The following is a 24,847-nucleotide window of genomic DNA, read 5'->3' as shown; positions in this document are numbered from 1 at the left end:
GATTTGAATTCCACAAAAGTAGTCTTCTATACCTGACAGAAAGGATGTCATTGTGAAAAAAATACAATCAGTACAAACAAAAAGTCTTCTTTCAAAAAGCAGGTCTGACATATTCAAGATGCTTCCTTGCCTCTTCTCTCACTATAGCCTAAAGATGAATGTTCCTTTAATGTATCAGTTCCACACCAAATACTTCAGATAAATGAAACATAAACATACTTTAAAACCATACATGAAGGGTCACAACATGCATCAGTTTCACCCCTGTGGAGTGGTCTGACTACATAATGTGTGCCCCCCAGCAATGCAAAGCAATCCCGTACAGCAACCCAAAGCAAGCTGTCCAGACCAGGGCACATGCAAAAGCAACACATTCCAAATTTAAAGTACTGCTGTAAAATCCTCTGGTATTAACAGCGAGCTCAAGAATCCAAAGACAAGGTGTCCTGGTTTCAGCTGGGATAGAGTTAACTGTCTTCCTAGTAGCTGGTACAGTGCTGTGTTTTGAGTTCAGTACAGTACGTGAAGAATGTTGATAACACTGATGTTTTCAGTTGTTGCTAAGTAGTGTTTAGACTAAAGTCAAGGATTTTTCAGCTTCTCATCCCCAGCCAGCGAGAAAGCTGGAGGGGCACAAGAAGTTGGCACAGGACACAGCCAGGGCACCTGACCCAAACTGGCAACAGGGTATTCCATACCATGGGACGTCCCATCTAGTACGGGAACTGGGGAGTGGGGGCGGGGAATCGCCGCTTGGGGACTGGCTGGGTGTCGGTCGGCAGGTGGTGAGCAATTGCACTGCACATCATTTGTACATTCCAATCCTTTTATTATTGCTGTTGTCATTTTATTAGTGTTATCATTATCATTATTAATTTCTTCTTTTCTGTTCTATTAAACTGTTCTTATCTCAACCCATGAGTTTTACTTCTTTTCCCGATTTTCTTCCCCATCCCACTGGGTGTGGGGGAGTGAGTGAGCGGCTGTGTGGTGCTTAGTTGATGGCTGGGGTTAAACCACGACACAAGGACACAGCCTGGTGCTCTTAATCTGTAACAGCCACAGGGGTCACTGAAATTGTTTCACAGGAAAAGGAACCCTAAATTATTTTGGAATATCTAGAACAAAGATCAAACACCCTTTCCCTCTCTCCAGAGATGAAGCACGATTAACTGAAGAAAACAGTGACCCTTAACACTTAAAGCACCACCTAACAACAAGTAGTTTCATTCTATGCTAACATATTAATTAAGGGACATGCAAGCTTGGTGAAAGCTGCTGAAAAAGCAAGATCCCATAGGTAGGACTTTGGCAGCTCTGGGAACACCCATAGGGAAATGCACTGTACCAATACACTTGGAGCATACAATACTCAATGACCATATTTTATGCAGGTTCATCCATGTGTTCTCTTTCAACCACATCTGCATTCCTCCTGTCTATTTAAAACATATCACCACAAACAAATTCATATTGCCAGGGTTGATTATAATAATGAACCACAACAAAAAAGTGTATTTTAGCATTTTTTTATTATAGATTTGGCTAATGGCAGTACATAAAACAGAATATAACAGATTTTTGTACCAAGAGCAAGTAATTTTTGCTACCAACTATAAAGCTCTGCAAATTCCAAAGTATTTTGACTCCTAAAATAAAAACCGTTACAATGCTGTAACAGAAGAAGAATTGTGGCCAGTTCAGCAAGCCACCAAACAACATCTACCTTTTGTCTCTGTCTTTCTTCTACCACTAGCTGAGTCTGTCTGAAACAATCTGAGAAAGGTAGTCTCACTTTTCATGTCTTACCATGAAACCATTAATTACAAGACCATCACAAGAAAAGTGAAGGGGAAATAGACCTTCAGAGACATCAGGAACACTACGAATGATTGCCCCAAAGACTTGGGAAGAAGAAGCAATTAGCTGTCTTAAGTATTTCAGTTAAAATGGCAAGTGCCATAAACTTGCTTTTTCCTATTAAAAAAACAAAACAAAACAAAACAAATATGAAAATATTTCTCCTGCTAGAATTTGTAGATCAAAAATTATTTGCCTAAGAATCAAACAGAATACTTTATCCTGATCAAATATTTTAATAGATACAAGATATTTCAAAGAATAAGACATTGCTTAAAAAAATTCCACAGGTAGTGACCAAACAGCACTAAATGCATGGACAATCTGCTTTTGTTCCCATGTTAGAAAATACAGGAAAAAACTATCAAACCAAGATACCCAGAGAGAGTTACATGTACAACCAGTCCCCCTTTGCGTACATTTTAGATTTCACAGTTTTTCTTCAAGTACGGGTTCATAGTACTATTGCAGCTTACCATACCCTACCAAGCTTATAGGTGAAAACATGCATGTCCCAGAGTTGCTCCCCTTGGCAAAGCAGACAGTGCCTGAAGCATGCTGTGTTTAAAACATTTAACAGAGAGATATCAGACAAATAGCTTAGAAGTGGACAAATACTGTGTTATCAGAAACCAGATTTGTGGCAACTGAAGAACAGCATGAGACTTCACAAAGTATTTGATGACTTAAGTTTACAGTAAGTTTTTCTGGTAAATTTATGACAACTGATTCACAAAAATATATCAAAAGAAATAAATAAGTTGTTGTGGAGTGTTTTCTGACAATACTGCCACATTACTTTGTTTCTACATATTCTTTCGAAAAAGCAAGAGAAGAACTTAGAAGTGCATGTTTTTCCATCTAAGTTTCATATGTAAATATTTGACAAAATGAGACTTAACACTTCTGTGCCTCTCAACATATAAAAAGGTTCTCATTTTCACTTTTCTCAAGGTTAGGGAAGGTCAAATTAGTTGTGCAAAACTTTGACAGTAATTCCTTTTGAGAAGAAAACTGGAGCTCCCTAGCAAAGGCTACGATGCAGGATTTTACTTCACATTTTTCAAAAGATTCAAATATAAACCAATTCATAAACAGTAGTTTCAGGCAGCTAAAAATTTCAGTTGCCTAGCAGGTTTACATTTAATCTAGCCACTTAAGTACCACTGCAATTATACATTAGCTGTAGAAATCCCATTAATTTTTTCAAAGAAACATTAAAAAAATTATAAAAGTCACAGCTGCACCTGAGCTCAAAGAAGAGAAAGAAGTTGCAATTCTACCTATTTATTAGCTGTTCAGATAACAATGTTTTGTAACAGATCAGATTAGGAAATCTGATTGCTGGCTTTATCAGAAGTGGTAGAAAAACCAACCACAGTGTATTACTGCTTACCCTATCAGCTACCACCTACGTAGCTGTGTACTATAGCTGTTATTACGTACTGCAAACACAATACCAGATATGATATGTAGTAGAAGTCCAGCCAAGCTAAAAACCAGTCTCCTTTACTATCAGTGTTAAGGAAAGTGACCTTGGCCTAAAAAAAACCCAACGACTGTAACTTACCAGAGTCACTTCCAAAGTAATACTGCTAACTCCATCTTGGAGCAAGACCTTAAAATACAGCTTGCATTGATCCTGTCAGGCACAGATCACTTTATAAAAAGAGAAGTGTGCTAGTATATATTTTATACTACAGTTAACAGTTTGCAATGCCCTAACAATAGTATGAAAATACTCATTAGGAATGATAGAACTTCTTACACATTTGGATATAGGAAACACCCATGCATAGAAAACTACTCTTTGGGGTTTACCTCATTTAACAAGATCAGCATTATTCAAGTTTATTTGGCTACAGTAATGCCAGAAAATAGCAGGACTGATTTGGGCTGACCTACAAGAAACTCTTAAAAATTATCTGCAATAGTATAAGAGATTTTAGGCAAACAATAAAGAATATACATCCCTCAAGGTTAAATCTGAAGGAAATAATGCCTGTCATCTAAAATACAGCGTGCACCCTAAAGAGGCATTTCCTCTTATTTCTTTTCTTAAGACATAAGGCATGCTTGAATTTTAGTTTGATACTTGCAGAGGCCAAGGAAATCATCTGCACTGAGCAAAGACAGAAAAAGGGCTGATCGTCTCACAGACACACACCTGTAAACACTGCAAAAAGTATAAAATTAACCTTGCGGGGATCCTTAGTGAGGCGACTATCACATGCCACTGAACAAGATATCACTGACAGCTGTTTACTTCTAAATGTGATACAAAGTTAAAGGCAGGGAGCTAATAAGCCATATTAAAAAAAAAAAAAAAGCAATTATTATCTAATGCCATATCAGGCTAGAAAAGTTTCAATGTCTATTCTGTATCCCTAATACAATGGGAAATTGAAAATAAGCTAAATAAGCTCAATATAAGAATTACTAAACAAAAACAAAGTCAAATGTGTATAATATATAAAATACCCACTGACTACATGTTATGAAATACGTATCACAAGAGTTACCACAATGCATTTCCACGTTAAACTCTAAAGCAAACTCCAAGTCACATGTTCAGCAAAAGGCTTCCTTTCTGGTGTAACACCACCGTAATTCAACTCCAGAAGTTCTCTTTTAAGTCAGAGTATAAAGTAATCTAAAAATAAGACATAAAAATACAATTTAAGATCAGCTATCTTCTTACAGTTAGAAACCCGAAAGAACTGCACACATTTTAAAAGTCACAATGAAACAATTACTTCATCATGAGTTTGAGAATCACCTCTTTACACAATTTCAAAGACTCCTTCCATGATTCTTGCCAGCATATATTTTATTGACTTTCTGGAAAATTTGAGTGTGTGTGTATGTGTGTGTGTATATATATATATATACACACACTCACACACACACAAAACCACGCTAATATTTAGTTTGGCTCCAAGCCATTTCACTCCACAAACAACAGTTAAACCTTAAAAATTAAAATTAAGACCGAAACCTATACAAACCCACCTTGCAAACATTTTTCCAAAACTTCTTAATACCAACCACAATTATGAGTGGTTAAAAGAAAAACCCTTTAAGTGGCATCTGAACATCTTACCAAAGACTTTATACATGGTGTCCATGAACTGCACTACTATCTCCTTCTCCACTTTGCATCTGCATCTGCATCTGTGCCTGCATTCTCGCAATCATCTCCTGCATGCGACGAAGCTGGAAAAGTAGCACAGAAGAATTCTGTAGCCTAATCTCACCTCAGAATAGGATTCTTTGCTGCCACCACACTATTAATTATTTATATTAAAGAGGGTACACATATCTGCATTATCTTTATCCAACAGGTAACAACCTCAGGTTATGGCATCCTCTACTGCTCTTCTTCATCCCTTAAGAGGTTGGAAATTTAGTGACTGAAATAAGCAGGCTTTATTACTGTAATTTGGGATGAGATTTTTAAGCATCTCTAAATGGAAGTCTCTGCTTCCTGTAAAGTTTAAGGCATAAAAATGATGGTGCTGAAGTGCTGAACAAACACTTACAGTTACCAAAGCTTATGACCAGAAGAAAAACAGCTTGTTTACATCCCTCCAAACTACACCTGTATCTGTCACAAAAAAAAATTGGCAGGATTACTTCCCAACTCCCTTGCTAGTGATGACTAGGTGGATGCAAGTATTACAGGCAAATCATCCAAGGAGACCTAAGCGTTATTAAAAATGGTTGAAGCTCAATTTTAGAGCACTGCAACATTTAAACACAGGGTAATCACGTAACTCACTACTAAGATTAATTCAGCCATGTTGCATGCACGATACTTAAATTCTTTTATGGTACCCAACTCTGACACGTGGGAAGTCAACCTCACTACTGAAAATATTTTTGGGTGTCTTTGCCTTTGTGCACCTACACTTTAAACTCAAACTAAAGTGTTAAGCTTAACAATGAAAAGTTAAACCTGTGAAATGTTTACACTATTCTTTTTTCATATTCCTTGAAACAACAACCCTTTTCACTTTTAGTCTAGTTATCTTTTGGGACTTGGGTAGCCACTAAGACCACTGGTAAAAGACTGAGTGTCTGCTTGTGCTAGGGATGACCAAAAAGTCCATCTAACTCAGCCTTTTCTCCAACACTGGCTATTAGCAAATGCATGGAAGAGCCTAACAGCCAGGTGCACACACCCAGTACTTCCTGACATATGCTCTCAAACTCAAGAAATCTGTCAATTCTGAACTTGCTAGACCAAAAAATTCTACCTTTGTGTTTAGTGAGCACATTCATGGAGAAAGTAAAACTCCCCAGTCTCTCAGCATTTTTGAGCTCATCTGCATTCTTGCTATGCACAAAATTCCATGCTAATGAGTTCCATAATTTACAGACTATCTTAGAAGTATCTTGTTTATTTTAAATCTGCCACCTATTAATCTCATGAAGCGTGACCTGTTTGTTGTAGACTCCCATTCATCCTCACCCATCATCTATGACTATGTAAATCCCCTTACTATATCCCTCCCATCTGTCATCTACTTCCCAACAAGAGCATTAACCGCATCTCCCCTTGTACAGGACCTGCTTCAGGTCTCCACTTCAGCCTTTCTGCCCACTTTTTGCTATTCACTGTACTTTTTCTAGTCTTGGCCATATCATTCTTGGGTTAGGGCGACAATGCAAACAGTGTTAGAGCTATGCATTATGGATTTATCATAGCGGCAGAATGAGAACTTCTGTTCTGTTCTTTATTCCTGACAATTCCTACCACTGTCTTCTCTTTTGCTGCAGAGCTGAACCGACTTTTTCCCAATCTGCAGTTGCTAACTTTAGAACCTTTACTCACGTGAGGATGGCTCTCCATCCCCACACAACATGCATTACATCCATCGCTGATTAGTACAACGGAATCAGGCATTTTACCAGGTTCCACCTGTTCCAATAAATCAGCATCCCAAGACTCCTCTACACCTCTTCACATTCAGTTTTGTTACTGCACCTCGAATAACTTTGTATTAGCAAATTCTGTCTTTTCATTTACAGATTACCATGATCATACAAATAATTTGACCTGAAATAGTGATACAAGAATAAAAATTCCCCCATCACAAGAGTAGAGTTCTGTCATCTTACTTCAGCTTCTTTTTCAAGCAGAATCTGGTCTTTATTTACTTCTTCATCTTCTATTTTCCTAAAACAAGATGGATATTGTTCAATAATGTGCATACATTCCAGATTTTTAACTTCCAGAGAATGCTTTGTTGACAAAATCAAGGCTCTTAGAACACATCTGATGTGTCAGAGTTTCAGAATACAAACAAAATTCCTTGAAACATGTTCCCCATATAGCTGCAATTCATGTTTTTAAATTATTTTTAAGATGCCAATTTATCCCTTACTCCTTCATAAAGTTATGCCCAGAACAAGTACAAACTTCAAAACCCATTCTAGCTATGACTTTAAAATGCGACAGATCTCTGCCTGTAGGCATCAATACAAACTGTTTCTGAACAGTATTCAAGTATAACAATTTACCTGAGCATAACAGTATCTTAACCAATTGCAATTTGAGTACCACACAGCTGTAGCAAATTCAAAAATACTGCAAACATATACTCAATTCTTCTCTTTCATTGGTGCAAGAAATCAATACAACTAAATCAAATTGTAAGTTCAAGGTAATGCTGGACAAGATGTTAACAAAAATATGGAAGCAACATGTAAAATAACCAGTGCTCTAAGAAATTCTGTATCTGGAAACCTGGCTACCTCCCAGCAGAACCTTCCTTTGATGCAGTTCTAGCCCATCTCTAACTTCATGAACGATGTTTGCTCCCAAACATCTGAAAGGCTCATAACCAAAACCATAGAACACAAACACTGTACATATCTGGAATCTTTCCAGTTGGAGGAACTCTTTATCCTCTGCTCCTCTTAAGACTTTGAGGTTTGATTATTTTTCTAGTATAGTCACTTTTTTTTTTTTTTGCAAGTCCAAAAGATTTCTTTTGTATAACATGTTAACGTATAGTATGCACATTGATTACTTCTGTCAAAATTAAGCAAATGCTCTCAACCAGTATCTCAGCAAACTCTTGCGTAACTGGGACATTCCAGTTTTACACTGAGAAACCAAACATAAGAATATTTTTATGTACTACATTTTCAAGATTACCTACCACTTTGTAATAGATTTCTCCTATCCCATGTTGCAATGGGGAAGATCTGCTAACAGATCTAATCACACAAGTCCCATCAAAAGTGCAAAGTGAACAAACTGATGCTTGTTGAAAGGTTAACAGAGAAAGGTTAACAGAGAAATAGATTGTCAAAAAATCCTCTGTGCCCAAAAGCCTCTGAGAACATTAGTGAATACAGTCAACAAGCACTAATTGCCAAGCACTGCCTCTGGGATAGGTGCAAGGTTGAAATAAATTCACACAAGAACTACCCTCACTTATGGTAAACTTAACTACATTCTAGCACCACTTCAGAAATGTGAAAACAAAGACATATGGGCCACTTAACTAGACAAGATACAAAAACATGTTTTAGTTTCACAAAGAAAGATACCCCAACTTAACAGCAATTTACTGTCACAGGTCCTTGGCAGAGGCAACTTTAAATCCTCTAAAAATTGCTAAACATTATTTTAACTCTGGATGACCCTAGGTTACATTACTTCTAAGACCTTTGTACATACCTGTTGGATAACAAGCACCAGAACTTGGTAAAAATATTATTTTTTTTAGCTTGAACTTCAGAAGACAGGATTTAGAAGTCAGGGGAGAAGAGCGTGTCATCTTGCCTGAAGGGTAAACTGGACTTGTAGGCCAATGCTACAGGCAGAGACAAACTCCTTTTCCTGAAAACTGACTAGGCACCTGACAAACCCTATGCCAACAGCATGATGGAAAAAGCTTTGCAAAATGTATCAAACCCACTGAAATGTGCAATTATGAAACCCTCTAGTGGTTGAAGTAAGAGAAAGCAACTGAAAAACCTAAACCAGGAAACACCCAGTTTTCAACAAGAACTCACAAACCCAACTTCACAAACCCTGCTATTTTAGTTAAAAATGGGGTGTTCTGCCTGTCTCTCTTACCAGGAAAGCTGTGCCCTACCCACCACAGCTCAAAATAGGGTTGAAAGACATTATCCTGTGACTGCTATGCAAAGAAAATTATTTATGTATACCACATTTAATAAAGCAGTGCAGAAGGACTTGAGTTTCTCTTTTTAAAGATGCAGTCCAAATATTCCAGTAGTTAATTCTGAAAAACCCCCTTTTTTAACATATCAGCACTGACCTAACTTGCAGATTTTTTAAGATAACATTTATCATAGACATCTGCCCTACTTACTTCCAAGATTCCAATCCAACTGTGTTCAAGCCTTAAAACAAAGCAGAGATCTAACTATCCCCTTTTAATGCCACAACTGTCTCTTCAGATTTAAGTAATACTTTTCCTTACACTCAGTATAAGCTGGTTGACTGAACTTGGTGCTGACTGGAGCTAGAGAGCTGTCCATGATCTACCAAATCCTAGCAATGAAATGGTAGGAGAGACAGCGAGAGACAAAAAAATCAGAAGAGAAAGAAACAGCATGTAACCATAAGATGACAACCTGCCACCTCGTTTGAGCCTCTCAGAGCGGAAGTTCTCATAGTGGAGATCCTGGGTCACCTCCTGAAGATCTTGCATATGGGTGCTGGAGGAAGAAAAATAATTAAGAGAAAACATACTTGTGTCGCATCAGCTTGCTTAATCAACTCTCACATTCAGCACTGTATTGGATGTGTTCAGCACATACACCCATTTAACGTGCTAATTTTAAAGCCAATTTAAGGTAAATTGGTGCAATAAAAGACACATACAGAGACCACCTCAGACCCTGAGGCAGCCCTGACATAAGCTGTCCTCCTGGGTGAGGTATTTGATGAAGCAGTGCTGGGCAGGGGAAACAGAGTAGCAAAGCCTGGTGGACTTTTTAACTTTGCAGACATGTATCTACATACAGTTATATTTAAATAAGCACAAGGTGTGAAGCGACCTGGTTTATGTTCCTGGGGATCTGAATAGCAATACAATACTCTGTTCGACGAAAGATTATTTTCACAGAATCACTGAGTAATTCAGATTGGAAAGAACCTATGGAGCCTATGTGGTCCAGACCCGGCTTAGGCTAGGCCAGGTAGGTCGAGGGTGCTCATTGCCTTCTCCAGACAAATTCTGAATGTCTCCAAGGATTCCACAACCACTCCAAACCCCCAATACAGTGTTTGAGTATCTTCCTGCCAATTGTTTTTTAAACTACCATTTAAATGGAATTTTCTAACTTACATTAACATGGTCCTCAGCTTCAGGAAGTCATTATGTTCTGGATTCTCCACTTCAACTACACCCCATGGGTAGAGTCGACCTCTAACTTTTTTACCTTTGGCTTCAATGAGTTGATTGGATCCCACTACACAAAATGGAATGCTGGCCTGAAAGCCAAAAATGCAAAAAATTACTAATAATGAACCAGAATAAAAACCTCCAAGAACAACTCCTGTTCTGCTCAGCACTGCATATTATGGTAATAAGTTCCTAATGCTTTTAATTTGAAGGTGTAAAGGAAAAAAAAAAAAAAAAAAGTAATTGTTACCACCATCTTCCAGATAGGGAAGCCTGGGCACAGAGACACAGTGACTCACTCAAGGCCTCATCGCAGGTCACTCACTGTATGTATCTTGTTCTAAAGCCACCTGAGCAGTCCAAAAAGATACAGTATATTTTCCACATATGTAACCTATGAAGCCAGTCATACCTTCAGGAGTCTGGTCTGCTCTTTAAAATCTTCATCCTCATCTGATTCGGCATCAGGCAGGTGATAAATCTTGATGCTATGCTCTTCTATTTCATCCAGAATCTGAGATTTATCATATAAGAAATAGAGTTAATATACATGTAAAGTCAGTACTTTTAGATCTTAAGGTAAAATTACTTAATCAGTTATAGACAGTGTCTTGAGAAATTTGGGCCTATCTCACTGATCCAAATTACTGAGCAAGTATTTGTTTTTAAACACCATATTTCTTCAGGATATTCAACAACTGCTTGCCACAGACTTTCAGACAAACAACAGCATTCAAATAAACACCATCCTTTGTGGATTACACATAAGAAATTGTGCTTTTTTTAAACCTTTGCAATTGTTTTTTTTTTTAATTATAAAGCATTGACTCAGAAGTCGTAATTGCTTTGAACAGCCTAAAACTCCTTGCTCTTGCCTCTGAATTACTATTTGGGGGGTAGGGGTGGGAGTGTTTAAAAATCTAACTAAGCTACAGACACAAGAAATACTTTATTCTGTCTTCATGACTGCTAAGAATGGCATCTGCAGCTGGAATCCATTTGCCATAAACCTGAATTTTGCTCTTTATAAAAAAATTTTTAAAATCTTTAGTTCTGCAGAATTCTAGCATAATACATATATCAAACTAAAGTATACATCTCTTTTTATTGCAAGTTGGGTAAGATAACTATAAGGATGTTCAGAATAACTGAAAAAAACATAAAGTTTTAAATATAACAGCTAAGACTGGATCAAGTGTGCCTTCTGGCAAGTTAATTCTAACATTTCTTTCTAAATTTCATAGTTATTAACTTATGATGGTTTGTTGCATTCCTGCCCCCCACCCCCACCTCAGCAAATATAGCATCAAGTCCTGCAAGACTGAATATGTTAAGGGGTCTTGCCCATAGAAGAAAAAAATGGAATGTATTACAAGAGGGTGACACAAGGGAAGAAAAACAACCCCAAAATCAGAAAAATCTCTGAAAATCCTATTTTTCAATGATCAGAATTCTGACTGGGTAAAAAAATACATGCACATTGTAGATGCAGATACCATCTCTGCTTTGTGACTCATTAAACAGGTTAGGGAGCAATTACCATTAGCAAACACATTTAAATATTTTTCCAAAGTTTCAAAAGTCACTCATCATGTAATTGTAAATGTAGCCAACCTGCCATTTCACAGGCAACATTTTAAGGACAATTTCTCAGTTAAATACATAATAAAAGAAGTTACAAGATATCAAACTACATATTAAATAATGTTACACTGTACATGACATTATATTTTTCTTGGCTAGGACAGAGGAAGGTTAAATGAGAATGCCCCTCTCTTCAGTGACCATGCTACTATAAACAAAGTACAACATTTTTCAGCAAGCTAGAAAAATACTTACCCTTTTCTTTAGTCTTTCTCGCTCTTTCAGAGAAAGTGTATCAGCTTTTGCAATCACTGGTACAATATTTACTTTGTTGTGTATGGCCTTCATAAACTCAACATCAAGAGGCTTAAGGCTAAAATTAAAATATGGAAAATTTTTAATCTAAATTATCCAAAGGCTTAAGGCTGATTAAAATATGGAAAAAGTTTAATTTATTTTTAATCTAAATTACCATTTTATTTTCACACCAATAAGGAGATTTCTCTCCTTACAGAGAAAAAGAACATACCAAATTAATTCCAGCTGTTCTAGGACTTCCTTAAGTAATGGCAATCTGATTCTGAAAATTTAAGTCAACAGGCACAAACCAACTCCCCGAAGTAAAATAATTTAAAAAATAAAATGACAGAGAAACACCTACCCATGACCAAATGGTGAAATGAAATAGAAGCAGCAATGAACCCGGTTATCTATGATATGCCTTCTGTTCAAACCACTCTCATCATGCAGATATCGCTCAAACTGCTCATCAATGTAAGAGATTATGGTCTTAAAACTGTAAAACAAATATGGATTCAAGAAATCATGCTCGTTCCCAAATGTTCAATAATTTTAGTGATGTTTCAAAGGTAAAGACATCCTTCTGATGAACCAACCTGTTAGTGGACAAAAATTCATTTACTGGTGCTGTAAGACTGTGAAAGTAGAAGAGCATAAATCTTAAAATTTTTACGTGAATTCCAGAATAACAAACTACTATGCATAATTTTTTTTTATTAAGGTAAAACATACATACATATAACACACATCTTAAGCGCTACAGCAAATTTATCTTGGGTTAGTCTTTTGGCTAGTATTAATTACACATGCTAAAGATAATCTAAGCTTCTTGTTCCAAATTGATTTAAAATCACAGAATGGTTTGGGTTGGAAGGGACCTTTAAAGATCTTGTCCAACCCCTCCCTGCCATGGGCAGGGACATCTTTCAGTAGGTCAGGTTGCTCAAAGCTCCATCCAACCTGTCCTTGAACACTTCCAGTGATGGGACATCCAGAACTTCTCTGGGCAACCTGTCCTAGTGTCTCACCACCTTCATTGTAAAAAACTTCCTTCCTTATGTCCAGCCTAAATCTACCCTCTTTCAGTTTAAAACCATTGCCCCTTGCCCTGTCACTACAGGCCCGGGTAATAAGTCTTTCTCCTATAAGCCCCTTTTATATATTGAAAGGCCTCAGTAAGGTCTCCATGGGGCCTTCTCTTCTCTAGGCTGAACAACTCCAACTCTCTCAGCCCTTCTTCATTGCTGTTCCAGCCCTTGGATCATTTTCATGGTCCTCCTCTGGACCCGCTCTAACAGGTCCATGTCTGCCTTGTGCTGAGGGCCCCAGAGCTGGATGCAGGTCTCACAAGAGCAGTGTAGAGGGGGAGAATCATGTCCCTTCACCTGCTGGCCACACTTCTCTTGATGTGTCCCAGGATACAAATGGCTTTTCGGGATGCAAGAGCACATTGCCGGCTCATGTCCAATTTTTCATCCACCAGTATCCCCAAATTCTTCTCTGCAGGGTTGCTCTCAACCCATTCAACTCCCAGTCTGTATTGATATTGAGGGTTTCCCCAACCCATGTGCAGGACATTGCACTTGGCCTTGTTGAACTTCATGAGGTTTGCATGGGCCCACTGCTCAAGCCTATCAAAATCCCTCTGGATGACATCCTTTCCCTCTAGTGAATCAACTGCACCACTCAGCTTGGTGTCTGCAAGCTTGCTGAGGGTGGGCTCAATTCCACTATGTCATTGATGAAGGTATTAAACAGTATTGGTCCCACTACGGACCCTTGAGGGACACTAAACATTCCTTAGCAACAACTGAAAACATCAGTGTGTTATCAACATTCTTCTCATACCTAGCTCAAAAACATAGCACTATACCAGCTACTAGGAAGACAATTAACTCTATCCCAGCTGAAACCAGGACAAAAGGCTAAAAAGGAGGACCCTAGGAACTACTGACCAGTTAGCCTCACCTCTGTGTCCAGTCAAGGATTTTTCAGCTTCTCATGCCCACCCAGCAAGAAGGCTGGAGGGGCACAATAAGTTGGGAGGGGACACAGCCAGGACAGCTGACCCAAAGTGGCCAACGGGGTATTCCATACCATGGGACGTCACATCTAGTATATAAACTAAGGGAGGGTGGGGGCAGGGGATCACCGCTCGGAGACTAACTGGGCGTCGATTGGCGGGTGGTGAGCAATTGCATTGTGCATCACTTATATATTCTAATTCTTTTATTATTACTATTGTCATTTTATTAGTGTTATCATTATCATTATTAGTGTCTTCTGTTCTATTAAACCGTCCTTATCTCAACCCACGAGTTTTACTTCTTTTCCTGATTTTCTCCCCCATCCCATTGGGTGGGTGGGGGGTGGGAGGGGAAGTGAGTGAGCAGCTGCGTGGTGCTTAGTTGCTGACTGGGGTTAAGCCATGACACCTTTTTAAAAATGGGCGTGATGTTTCCCTTTTTCCAGTCAGTGAGGACTTTTCCTGACTGCCATGACTTTTGAAATGTGACGGAGAGCGGCTTGGCAACTACATCTGCCATAGATAACCTGACGAGATGGGATGCATCTTGTCAGGTCCCACAGACTTATGTATATTCAAGTTCCTCAGGTGGCCTCAAACCTGATCATCACTTATGATGGGAGGGACTTCAATTCCCCAGTCCCTGCCTTGAAGTTCAGGGGCTTGAGAGATGGGGGAAGAGGGATTACCATTGAAAACTGATTGCCATTGATCTCAAGATTATTTTTCAGTTACTTATTATAATGTACTTTTAGTACTTTAAGTACTCAATTGCTTATTATAATGTAAATTTCTCAAAAAACCCCAACCAAACCCAAAGATGATGAAAGTGCACTTAAAAATGAAGCACAGAATCTGAGAATGCTCAAATCAATATGACAAGATCTAAAGGTGGATTTTTACTTGCACTAAAGACTAGATGAACTACTTTCTCAGAGTATTGTTGAATTTCTTGTGTCCCAGTGGTTCCATTGCTTTCTGACTATAAAAATGTCAAGGTCACTGTTCACTTATAACTCTTCCAAACTTAAAAAATATCCATGTCACAAAATTTATTTCAAGTTGTGTGGAAGTTCTTCATGCCTTTTTACATGTATCTGAATGAACTCATAACACTTAAATTAAGCTTCCTCAAAATTAGAAAACATGCCCACCTCTCCAAAAATCACACCTCAAATTCAGCACTTTGCATAGCACACCAGAAAAAGGGAAGATAATGACCTAGAGTATAATTTGGAATGGAAGCGTTTAAAAGAGCTAGGGTTGCCACTTGGGCCATCCTACTTTGAACTGTGTATCATTATTAATATAGCCCCACTTCAGTTACTTATTCCCCACCCCCAGAACAAATAGGAAATGGATGTTGGTCTTCATACATAGATCAATATATACCCTGTGTACATACCAGTCTCGACAATTGATAGCATCCCCATACCCTGGTGTATCTACAACTGTCAGACGTAGTTTCACACCCCTCTCTTCAATTTCAACCGTTGAGGCTTCAATCTGCACAGTGCGTTCAATCTTTTCTAAAAGACAATAAACTTGATCTTTCAGAATAGAATTCATAAGACTATGTCATTTTGAGACAGACTCAAAAGATTAATTGGCAGATGCAATCCTATAAATATTATTCCATGAATTACCTTTTAAGGCCTGATAACTTAACAGCAAGGCTCAGTACTTAAGTTCTTCAGATTTTGTTAGCAGACTGTATGAAATTTCATAGTGTTCTTAAATATAATGTAGAAACTAAGGCAAAAAGGACTGAGAAAAAACTGTAGGTAACCAGGAATTTGGAGAACAATACTAAATTATACGTAATGGATTTTCTTCCTAAGGTTGAAAGTGATAAGCAATCATCAGCTAACATGATAAATTATTAAAGCCAGTCATTCAACAAGTAGAAAAGAGGGAAAACCCCAGCATCTTCCTCTATTTTCTTACAACATTCTCTTTTGCTGGATTATTGTATGCCTTGGTTAACAGAATAAAAAAGGAACAAGGGAGTGAAGAAAAGGAGGTGAAGTTCACATTCACTAAATATCAACCCAAAGCAAAGGAGTCAAGTTGCAAGTCCAAGCAGACATAAACAATGCATATGTTTAGAACTGCAACAGGTTAAAAATTAAAGGAAGTTTCTGATTGGTTTAGTTCATTATTTATCTTACTGTGACACAATGACGTTTTTTAAGCAAAAGAAGGGATCAACTTTCTAGGCGCCAATATGAATACATCTGAGGACTAAACAACAAAGACCCCATATAAATCCTGGATACAGAGGGAACCAATTCTATCAAACAGTTCAAGTATAAGGAAATACATTAGCAATTATTAAAGCTAGAAATCACTACTGGCTGTTACTAAAATCCAAAGACAAAAGCATTCAACTCCAAAAATATCAAGAACAGAGATACTAGAACAAAGGTGTGTTTACCAGCAGCTCCTGGAATTATCCTTTCTGGGTAGAGATCTGTCAAGAAGAGGCTGTTTATTAATGTAGATTTTCCCAATCCAGATTCACCTGTGATTCAATATAAAGATAAACTCAACATATTTACATAACTAATTTCAACTGTATCCAGACAGTATCATCTGACTATACATTTCTTCATGTTAAATGTAAATCTTTTAATTTAAAAATTTACAGCGTATAATTTTGTATTAGAAAAGTTTGCACAAGAAGGTCAAAAAACAATTTTTACATCTCAGCTTTATAATACACTTTCTCAGAGCCTTCACTGATGATTTGTAATTAAATCTGCTAGTCAAGTGGAGTTCTGATCAATTTAGACTTAAAATTTCCCATTTCATGTCTCCTGATTTTTTAAGGCATGCTTTTCTGCTATCAATCCAGAATGTAGAAGATCATACACAGTGAGAAGCTAGATCCCGCCTAGGCTATATCATGAATTTAAACAATAAAAAAGGCATTACTGAACTTCTGCACAGCCAGCCATCACAAACTGTGATTTACTTCTGCTTTTTATACTAACACAGCAAACAAGAACCCAAGGGGAGAAGAATATGACATGGCCACTGAGCATAGACACAGAGCCATTTTTTTCACTCGTGAAACTGGGGATTACCAAAGTGTACCATAAACATATTTTTGTTCTAGGACTGCCGACTAAGCCATGAGTAAAGTTCAAAAAATGTTCACAGCATAAAAAAGACCAGCAACTCAAAGCGCTCAGTACTTGAATTCACAGAACAAATCTTTTTCTAGAATTTTGGTTTTATTTCAGGTGTTGATAGAATTAATTAAAAAATTAGATGTTAAAAATGATGGGCCGCATGATCCCTCTGAGTAACACAGACTATAGGAGTCTGACAAAAATATCTGAACAAAAGAAAAAAGAAATGGAATTATTTTTTAAATAAAGATTTGACTAGGAGCTGACAGTTTTTAATGCCTTACAGAATGCATCTCTCAGATCAGATTTTATCTTTGCAGCCTTCACCAGTGAAGAGACATGCAGCCAGAGAAACTCAACAGTAACATGGCATCATTTCAGCAAAACCAAAAAAAGTATGATTTTAACCAGTGGCACATTCCATACTTTCAGTCTGGGTAAATATTACATGTAAAACAAAACAGTTTTCATAGTCACTGTGAAGGATTAATGAAAAGAGTAGTTATTCTAACTACTGGCCACATTTAGTTAAGAGTTTAGTGACTCTCTGTATTGGGTTTGTGTGGCAAGGTTTTGGTAGCAGGGGGGGTTACAGGGGTGGCTTCAGTGAGAAGCTGCTGGAAGCTTCCCCTATGTCCGACAGAGCCAATACCAGCCGGCTCTAAGACGGACCTGCCGCCAGCCAAGGCCAAGCCAATCAGCAATAGTGGTAGCACCTCTGTGATAGCATATTTAAGAAGGAAAAAAAATTGCGGGGCACACAGAAACAGCAGCCGGAGAGAGGAGTGAGAACATGTAAGAGAAACAACCCTGCCGACACCAAGGTCAGTGAAGAAGGAGGGGGAGGAGATGCTCCAGGCGCTGGAGCAGAGATTCCCCTGCAGCCCGTGGTGAAGACCATGGTGAGGCAGGTTGTCCCCCTGCAGCCCAGGGAGGTCCATAGGGGAGCAGATATCCACCTGCAGCCCATGGAGAACCCCACGCTGGAGCAGGTGGGTGCCCGAAGGAGGCTGTGACCCTGTGGGAAGCCTACACTGGAGCAGGCTCCTGGCAGGACCTGCAGATCTGTGGAGAGAGGAGCCCACGGAGCAGGTTTTCTGGCAGGACTTGTGACCCCGTGGGGGACCCACGCTGGAGCAGTGTGCTCCTGAAGGACTGCATGCCATGGAAGGGACGCATGCTGGAGCAGTTCATAAAGAACTGCAGCCCGTGGGAAGGACCCACACTGGAGAAGTTTGTGCAGGACTGTCTCCTGTGGGAGGCACCCCACATGGGAGCAGGGAAGAGTGTGATGAGTCCTGCCCCTGAAGAGGATGAAGCAGCAGAGATAACATGTGATGAACCGGCCATAAAGCCCATTCCCCATCCCCCTGCGCCGCTTGGCGGGGGTAGGTAGACAATCTGGGAGGGAAGGGAGGGGTGGAGGGAAGGTGTTTTGAGATTTGGTTTTATTTCTCATTACCCTACTCTGGTTGATTGGTAATAAATTGAGTTAATTTTCCCCAAGTCAAGTCTGCTTTGCCTGTGACAGTAATTGGTGAGTGATCTCTCCTATCCTTATCTCAACCCACAAGCCCTTTGTTATATTTTCTCCCCCCTGTCCAGCTGAGGAAGGGGGAGTGATAGAACAGCTTTGGTGGGCACCTGGCGTCCAGCCAGGGTCAACCCACCACACTGTCAAGTGAAATAACTATTTAGATGAAGTTACAGCTTAATGATGAGAATGAACATGAAATTGTTAATAAATGCAAGTAGTTAGGATTTCTTTGGAAGCAACACAGCCAAGCAGCCAAATTTTTATAAACCCCAGCTCATATTGTCACAAACCAGAATAAACAATGGCAGAAAAAACAATGCGAAGAAGAAAAATAATTGATTAGGACTCTGTCAGTGCAGATAGCTTTTAAAGAAACATTCTCCTGCTCAGAAATTAAGAAGCATGGCAACTTAATGAAGAATAATAGTTCAATACAGGCATTGTGATATAGCCCACAAGAGAACATACTTAAACCCCATGCACATTTCAAGAGAAAGAATTCACATTCCAAACTGTTGAAACAATCAACAATTTAAAGCACAGTTTATTTTATCTTACATTGACTGCCTCCCTCTGCTAGTGTATCTTAAAATATCACTCCAAATTTTCAATGAAATTACTTTTCTCCAAGTTCTCTTCCTGTACCTTTCATTTATCCCTAAAAACACTGGCAGGCAATGACTGTAAAGTTAAATTTTATTCTGAGACATGGGTGGGGTTAATTGCCTTTCTATTACTCTCACACCATGTAATTTTCTCCCTATTTTCTCTTCTACAAGAGGCTAGAAAAAACTGTTTGGTTTATATAATTTTACACAGCTTTCTGCCAGAACTGTTTCATATAGTACTATTTGCAATTAATCTCAAAGAGATCTGGAAATTAAGTTTAGCTGCAGCAGAGAAAGTACATCTTTTGTTTCTCAGAACTGTTCAGATTTTTAGGATCACCGAACAGTAAATTCTGAAGGGTTACAGTAGATACCATAATGTGAAGCATCTCCTTATAGTTCAGCTTTACCCTTAGATTTTATGATCCATTATGATATTATCCTAAGCAAATCCAATGAAAGATACAGTAAACAACTATGATAAAATTCTAGGAAGACAAAAATAAGGGCCAAGTCTGCCCAACACTGAAGTACAAATGAGAGAAACAGGATAAAAGGAATGCTAGGGCTGTCATTTGGCAAAACTAATGAAAGGTTTGAGCACAGACTCTTTCTGTAACTACTGGAATCCAAAACAATTAAGAACTTAAACATCTCCTATCACATACTGCCTCACCTCTCCGGCTCACTGCCACTGTGAAGTCTCTTGGACAACTCTAACACACAAATGGGATTTACTTCTTGTGATGCCAGGTAATAAAGAACCTAATTCTATTAAGGTACTTTTTGCAAAGCCTATTTTAAAAGGGACAATTACAGAGTTCAAATACCAAAACTCAGAAGTTACAGCTCCCAAGCAGTAACGGGAGAGATACAGAAGAAGCACAAGCCTGATGTGGGAGCCTACTTAATTTGCAAAAATAACACCAACTTCTCAGAGGATCAAGGTATTTCTGCAGTCACACTAGATTTTTCTTTCAATTCCAGATATCAACACAGATTCTCAATGAAATATTGAATAGAATTAAACTTTAAGTTATAATTGCTAACAGAAAATCAAGATCAATTTAAAGAGTAACAGCTTGCATCAAAAACAACTAATCCAATCCTCATTCTTCTCTTAAAAGAGTATTTAGAAGGGGTGTAAAGACCAGTGTTCAGATTCTTTTGAACCATGGAAGCATAAAGAACATTTTAAATAGAATAGTCTCCTTAATACTAGTCTCTTAATCAGGACATGCAAGCAAATAAAGATTGTATTCAAATGCAAAACCAGTTTAAAACTATATTTTAAATAGAATGCTTGAATTCTTTAAGACAGGAGCGAAGGAAGGAAGTAATGACCACTGGAGTGCACAACAGAATTTCTCCACCCACAAACTTATCATTGTATTCAAACATGGTATGTAGTGTGGAAAACAACTGCTGCATGAATTAATAAACTATAAAAGAAAGTTGAATGCTACAGCACAGAAGAGCTTTCTGAGGCAAGCTGAAGCCTTACAATGGTGGAAGTAACACTCATTTTAATTCCAAATTCCCTGTGAGCAAGTACTAATTTTGAGAAAGACTATAAAATGTTTCCTTACCAACTACCATAAGAGTAAATTCAAACCCCTTTTTCACAGACTTCCGGTGAACCTGATTGGGAAGGTTTGCAAATCCAACATAGCCAGGGGTTTCTGGATTGGTAAACTGAGCAGGCTGTTGCTAAAAATAAAATAAAATAAAATAAAATAAGAAAATAATAAGCAACACTCAAGACATACTTGTTTGTATAACTGCCTTCCTCAGTTATTTCAAATGGTTGGAAGCTACATGACATACAGAGAGAAAACTACATGGGTGTTCCTACTACTCAATGATTTCACAATGAAGTACAGAACAACTGCATTCACCTAGAGTCTAAAAGAAAAAAAAAAAAAAAGAATTCATTTAGTCAGCCACCCAGACAGGATCACCTGAAGTAAAAAAGAAACAAAAAGCCAAACACTTATTCATTCAAGTATGAAGCGAATTCACTAATCACACACTTTTTAAACAGTGTCTTCACACACATTTGAAATAAAAAAAGCTTGTGTCCCATGTTTATGGACTTAAATAAGGTGACCATTTCTAATCTGTTTTTAGCACATCCAAATGAAAACCCTGAACAACCCGTGAAGTGATAGCCATTTGCTGGAAGTCCTCTTTAGAGATCTCTTTTAAAGGGGGGGTGGGGAGGGGGAATTTACACAATAGTGTTTCAAATGCCCACTACTACAAATACTGCAGCGAAATCTTTAGCTCTATTAGTTTCCCTCTTCAAACACATTACTTAGGCACCCTTTATCATTCATTTCACTCCAATAAGCTAACATGGATGTTTTACCCATTATACCAAACGCAGGGAACCAAGAATTAGATGAATGCCAGCATGTCAAAAATATTTTAAGTTATCACATTGTTTATGAAGGATTTTACTGGAAGATCAATTGACGCTATTAGTAAATGAAGAAACTAAATCTAAGAACATCCTTTCCTTAAATGATTCCTGTTCAAAACACAGTAGCAGAATGGAAGTTCCAATGAAAATGCACCAGGGAGCTTGTATGCAACTCCATGACCAAAACTAAATCCTTCCAAGAGTATTAGTTAACTCCAAAGGTTTATACTTGTAGGAAACTACTTTAATATGTTTTACATCACTCAACCTTTCAATGTTATTTCTTCTAAATGTGAATTCTCTCTTACTTATGACCCAAAATTTAGTATACGCATCACCATCAAACATGATGCAAGTTACACATTTTGCCCTTGCAGATTAATATTTAAAACCAAAATATCTGTTTCACATTGTTACACTGAAGATAGAAATGTTGTTCTTACCTTGGACATTTTTATGGAAGGTCAGGAACGAATCTGGAAAAATAATGTTTTTCAGTTTATTGAAAATCATACAAGAAAAAAAAATGCAAAACAAAAAACCCCCACAAAACAATATAATATCCACCATCGCACATAAAAAAGAAACTTTCTTGATTGGATGTCCAGAATTTGAAACAGTGTCAATTGCTTCACAGAGTACAAGTATTTGACTCTTTGGTATTAACTAGGGACAAAATTTTCAGCAACCATTGTTCCTATTATCATCACTGGGCAATAAATTCAAGCAACATGAATGCGCGGTGCTAAAGGCACTAGATGTACAATAAACCATTTTGAAGCCTAAAAAAGAAAAGTTCACATCCTTTCCGGAAACTAACCAAACCAAACACACTGCTTAAAGACATCTTACTATTTACAGGAAACAGTTTTTTCAAAAATAAAAAACCCAACTCGGGTATTATTTTTTCTTCTTAAGCCTCCTTCCCCTCAACATTTCCTTTCATGCTCGAGTGTTCTGTGAAGAGTCGACAGCTTCAAAATAAAACATTTTCTCTTCCTCTCTTGTCTGGATGCTTGCAACCTCAGTCATTTTAACTTTTGTTGCCAAGGTAAGATTTTCACATGCAGCTGCATCACTTTGAAATACAAAGCAGACACACACACACAAAAAAATAATCTCTCATCTAACACCTCTATGCAAAAAAGTCTCTTGACGAAGACCTGCCAACACTTCTATCACGCTAACTTGCATGACTTCAAGAGATCATATAAATTACTATGACAATATAAAAATGTCAGCATATGCTGTATCTTCAAGTGATCAGTGCTCCAAGTCCCCCTTCTAGTCCCTCCACTGGCTTGCCCTCTAACCAAAAAGGTATCTGTTCCCACTCACAAAGTCCACATACCATAGCCACCTCTTACCTATCTAGCTCACTCCCACTTTCATTCTACAGATTTGAAATTATCACCATCTGATTCTTCCCGTCTTCCAAGCAGATTTTTGTCAGTGAGTTCAGCTTCATGTGAAATGACACTGAATTGCTTCAATGTACGACACTCCCATCAAAAAGCCATCCTGAAGTCAAAGCAAACTGCCCAGTGTCAGATGGACAAGAGCCCAACCTTTTTTGTGCCAGGCAGAAGGCAAAGTTGTTTGTAAACTGTTGATGATTTCCAGCAGCTATGGCATTTGCTTCTCAAAGCTACTGGATATGTATATATCTAAAAGTGCAACCTCCTTTAGGTTTATTAAGATGCAACTTTTTAGCTCACCATCATTACGCATCCTGATTACACACACAGAATAAAAACTGGGCAACATGCTTCTCAAGTGAAATTTCATGCTAAAAATAAAATCTAGTACCTGTAATGTCTGTATTTCAGTCAATAAGCTGGTCTATGACCTATAAAGCATTCAACTATTGAAGGGGTTATTTCTGAGACTTTTATCACCATGCAAGACTGCTCCAATAGCAACTCTTCCTTCCAAGAGTGTTTCCTGCCGAGTGATGTCATTGATCCCTGCTTAACCATTCTCCATGAGAGATTTTCAATGCCAAACAAAACTAGATCCCGCCAGAACACAGAAGAACATTCTTTTAACTCACGAGGCTTGTCTGTCACCCAACTATTTCTCAGAGGCAGGCTAAGAGCAGAGGAAAGTTTCTCACAGCTACCAAGAAACAAAGGAGAGCTACTTATGCAGATGGCTGTAGTTACATTACTTTTTAATATATGGACCAACAGAAGCACAGAAATCTTTCACGAAGGATCTTTCCCATAGCATTCCCTTCAGGGCAGCGGCTGAGCGCTCCCACGCAGGCAGGAGCAGGCAGTCTCAAAGCAGTCCAGATTTTCCTCTGGAGCTGGTCGATCATGTTCCTTACCCTGCGGTTTCAACAACCCGGCTGGAGTTTTCTACGAGAGCGTCTCATGAAGCGTGGCGCGCAGAGTGCTCCGGAGTGACTACCTCACCCCCTCTGGAAAGAGGGAACGGCAGCTCCGAGGCCCTCCCGTCGGCGGGTACTTCAGGCGCTCAGGCGACCACAAGGCCCCGCGCTCGGCGGAGGCAGGCCCGGCGCTACCTAACCTCTCCGACACCCCCAAGCAACTGGCGGCTCTACAGCCGCCGCCCCGCCCCGCAGCCCCCATCGGCCCACTTCCTCCTCACCAGCATCTCCCCCGCACCCCTCCCGGCCGTCCCGCTGCCTTCCCTCGGCCCCTTCCTCCCTCAGCCCCGGCCCGCCGAGCGCGTCCCGCGGGAGCGCCCAGAGGGGAGAGCCGGGGTAGGGGCTCTCCTTTACCGCCCCTCCAGAGAGGGGTCGCGCAGACGGACCCCCGAGCCCCACCGAGGGAAAGCAGCGCCCCTCACCTCACCTCACCTCCCGGCGCCTCACACAGCCAACGACCCCAACCTCCGCTCCCGCGCGCGCGCACCGTCGGGGGGAGGGGGGGGAAAGGAGGAGGGGAGGAGCCGAGGCCCGAGGCCCCGCCCCGAAGGCCCCGCCCCGACGGCCCCGCCCCCGGGGCGG

At 39.1% G+C, this 24,847-nt stretch overlaps 1 protein-coding gene across 5 annotated transcripts; it reads right to left on the bottom strand.

Moving 5' to 3' along the window:
• Nucleotides 1–1,513: 1,513 nt before the first annotated feature.
• Nucleotides 1,514–24,794, bottom strand: SEPTIN2 (septin 2). Of its 5 annotated transcripts, none has more exons than XM_069791689.1 (13): nt 24,698–24,794; nt 22,314–22,346; nt 21,035–21,155; nt 16,601–16,687; nt 15,569–15,692; nt 12,499–12,633; nt 12,093–12,210; nt 10,666–10,767; nt 10,197–10,342; nt 9,481–9,564; nt 6,985–7,042; nt 4,964–5,076; nt 1,514–4,513 (listed from the first exon to the last, which is right to left on the bottom strand). In XM_069791689.1, the coding sequence occupies exons 2-12, from the start codon at nt 22,320–22,322 to the stop codon at nt 4,972–4,974; spliced, it is 1,089 nt and encodes a 362-aa protein (XP_069647790.1). In that variant the 5' UTR covers nt 22,323–22,346; nt 24,698–24,794; the 3' UTR covers nt 1,514–4,513; nt 4,964–4,971. The 5 variants fall into 5 exon arrangements, with proteins under 5 accessions (XP_069647790.1, XP_069647789.1, XP_069647787.1 ...); XM_069791688.1 differs by having other exon boundaries at nt 24,688–24,789; XM_069791686.1 differs by having other exon boundaries at nt 24,693–24,789.
• Nucleotides 24,795–24,847: the final 53 nt, after the last annotated feature.

Source organism: Haliaeetus albicilla, chromosome 9 (genome assembly GCF_947461875.1).
Source record: "Haliaeetus albicilla chromosome 9, bHalAlb1.1, whole genome shotgun sequence".
Lineage (NCBI taxonomy): Eukaryota > Metazoa > Chordata > Aves > Accipitriformes > Accipitridae > Haliaeetus > Haliaeetus albicilla.
The sequence above is the reverse complement of the archived record's forward strand: the minus strand, read 5'-3'. Positions and strand labels throughout refer to the sequence as shown.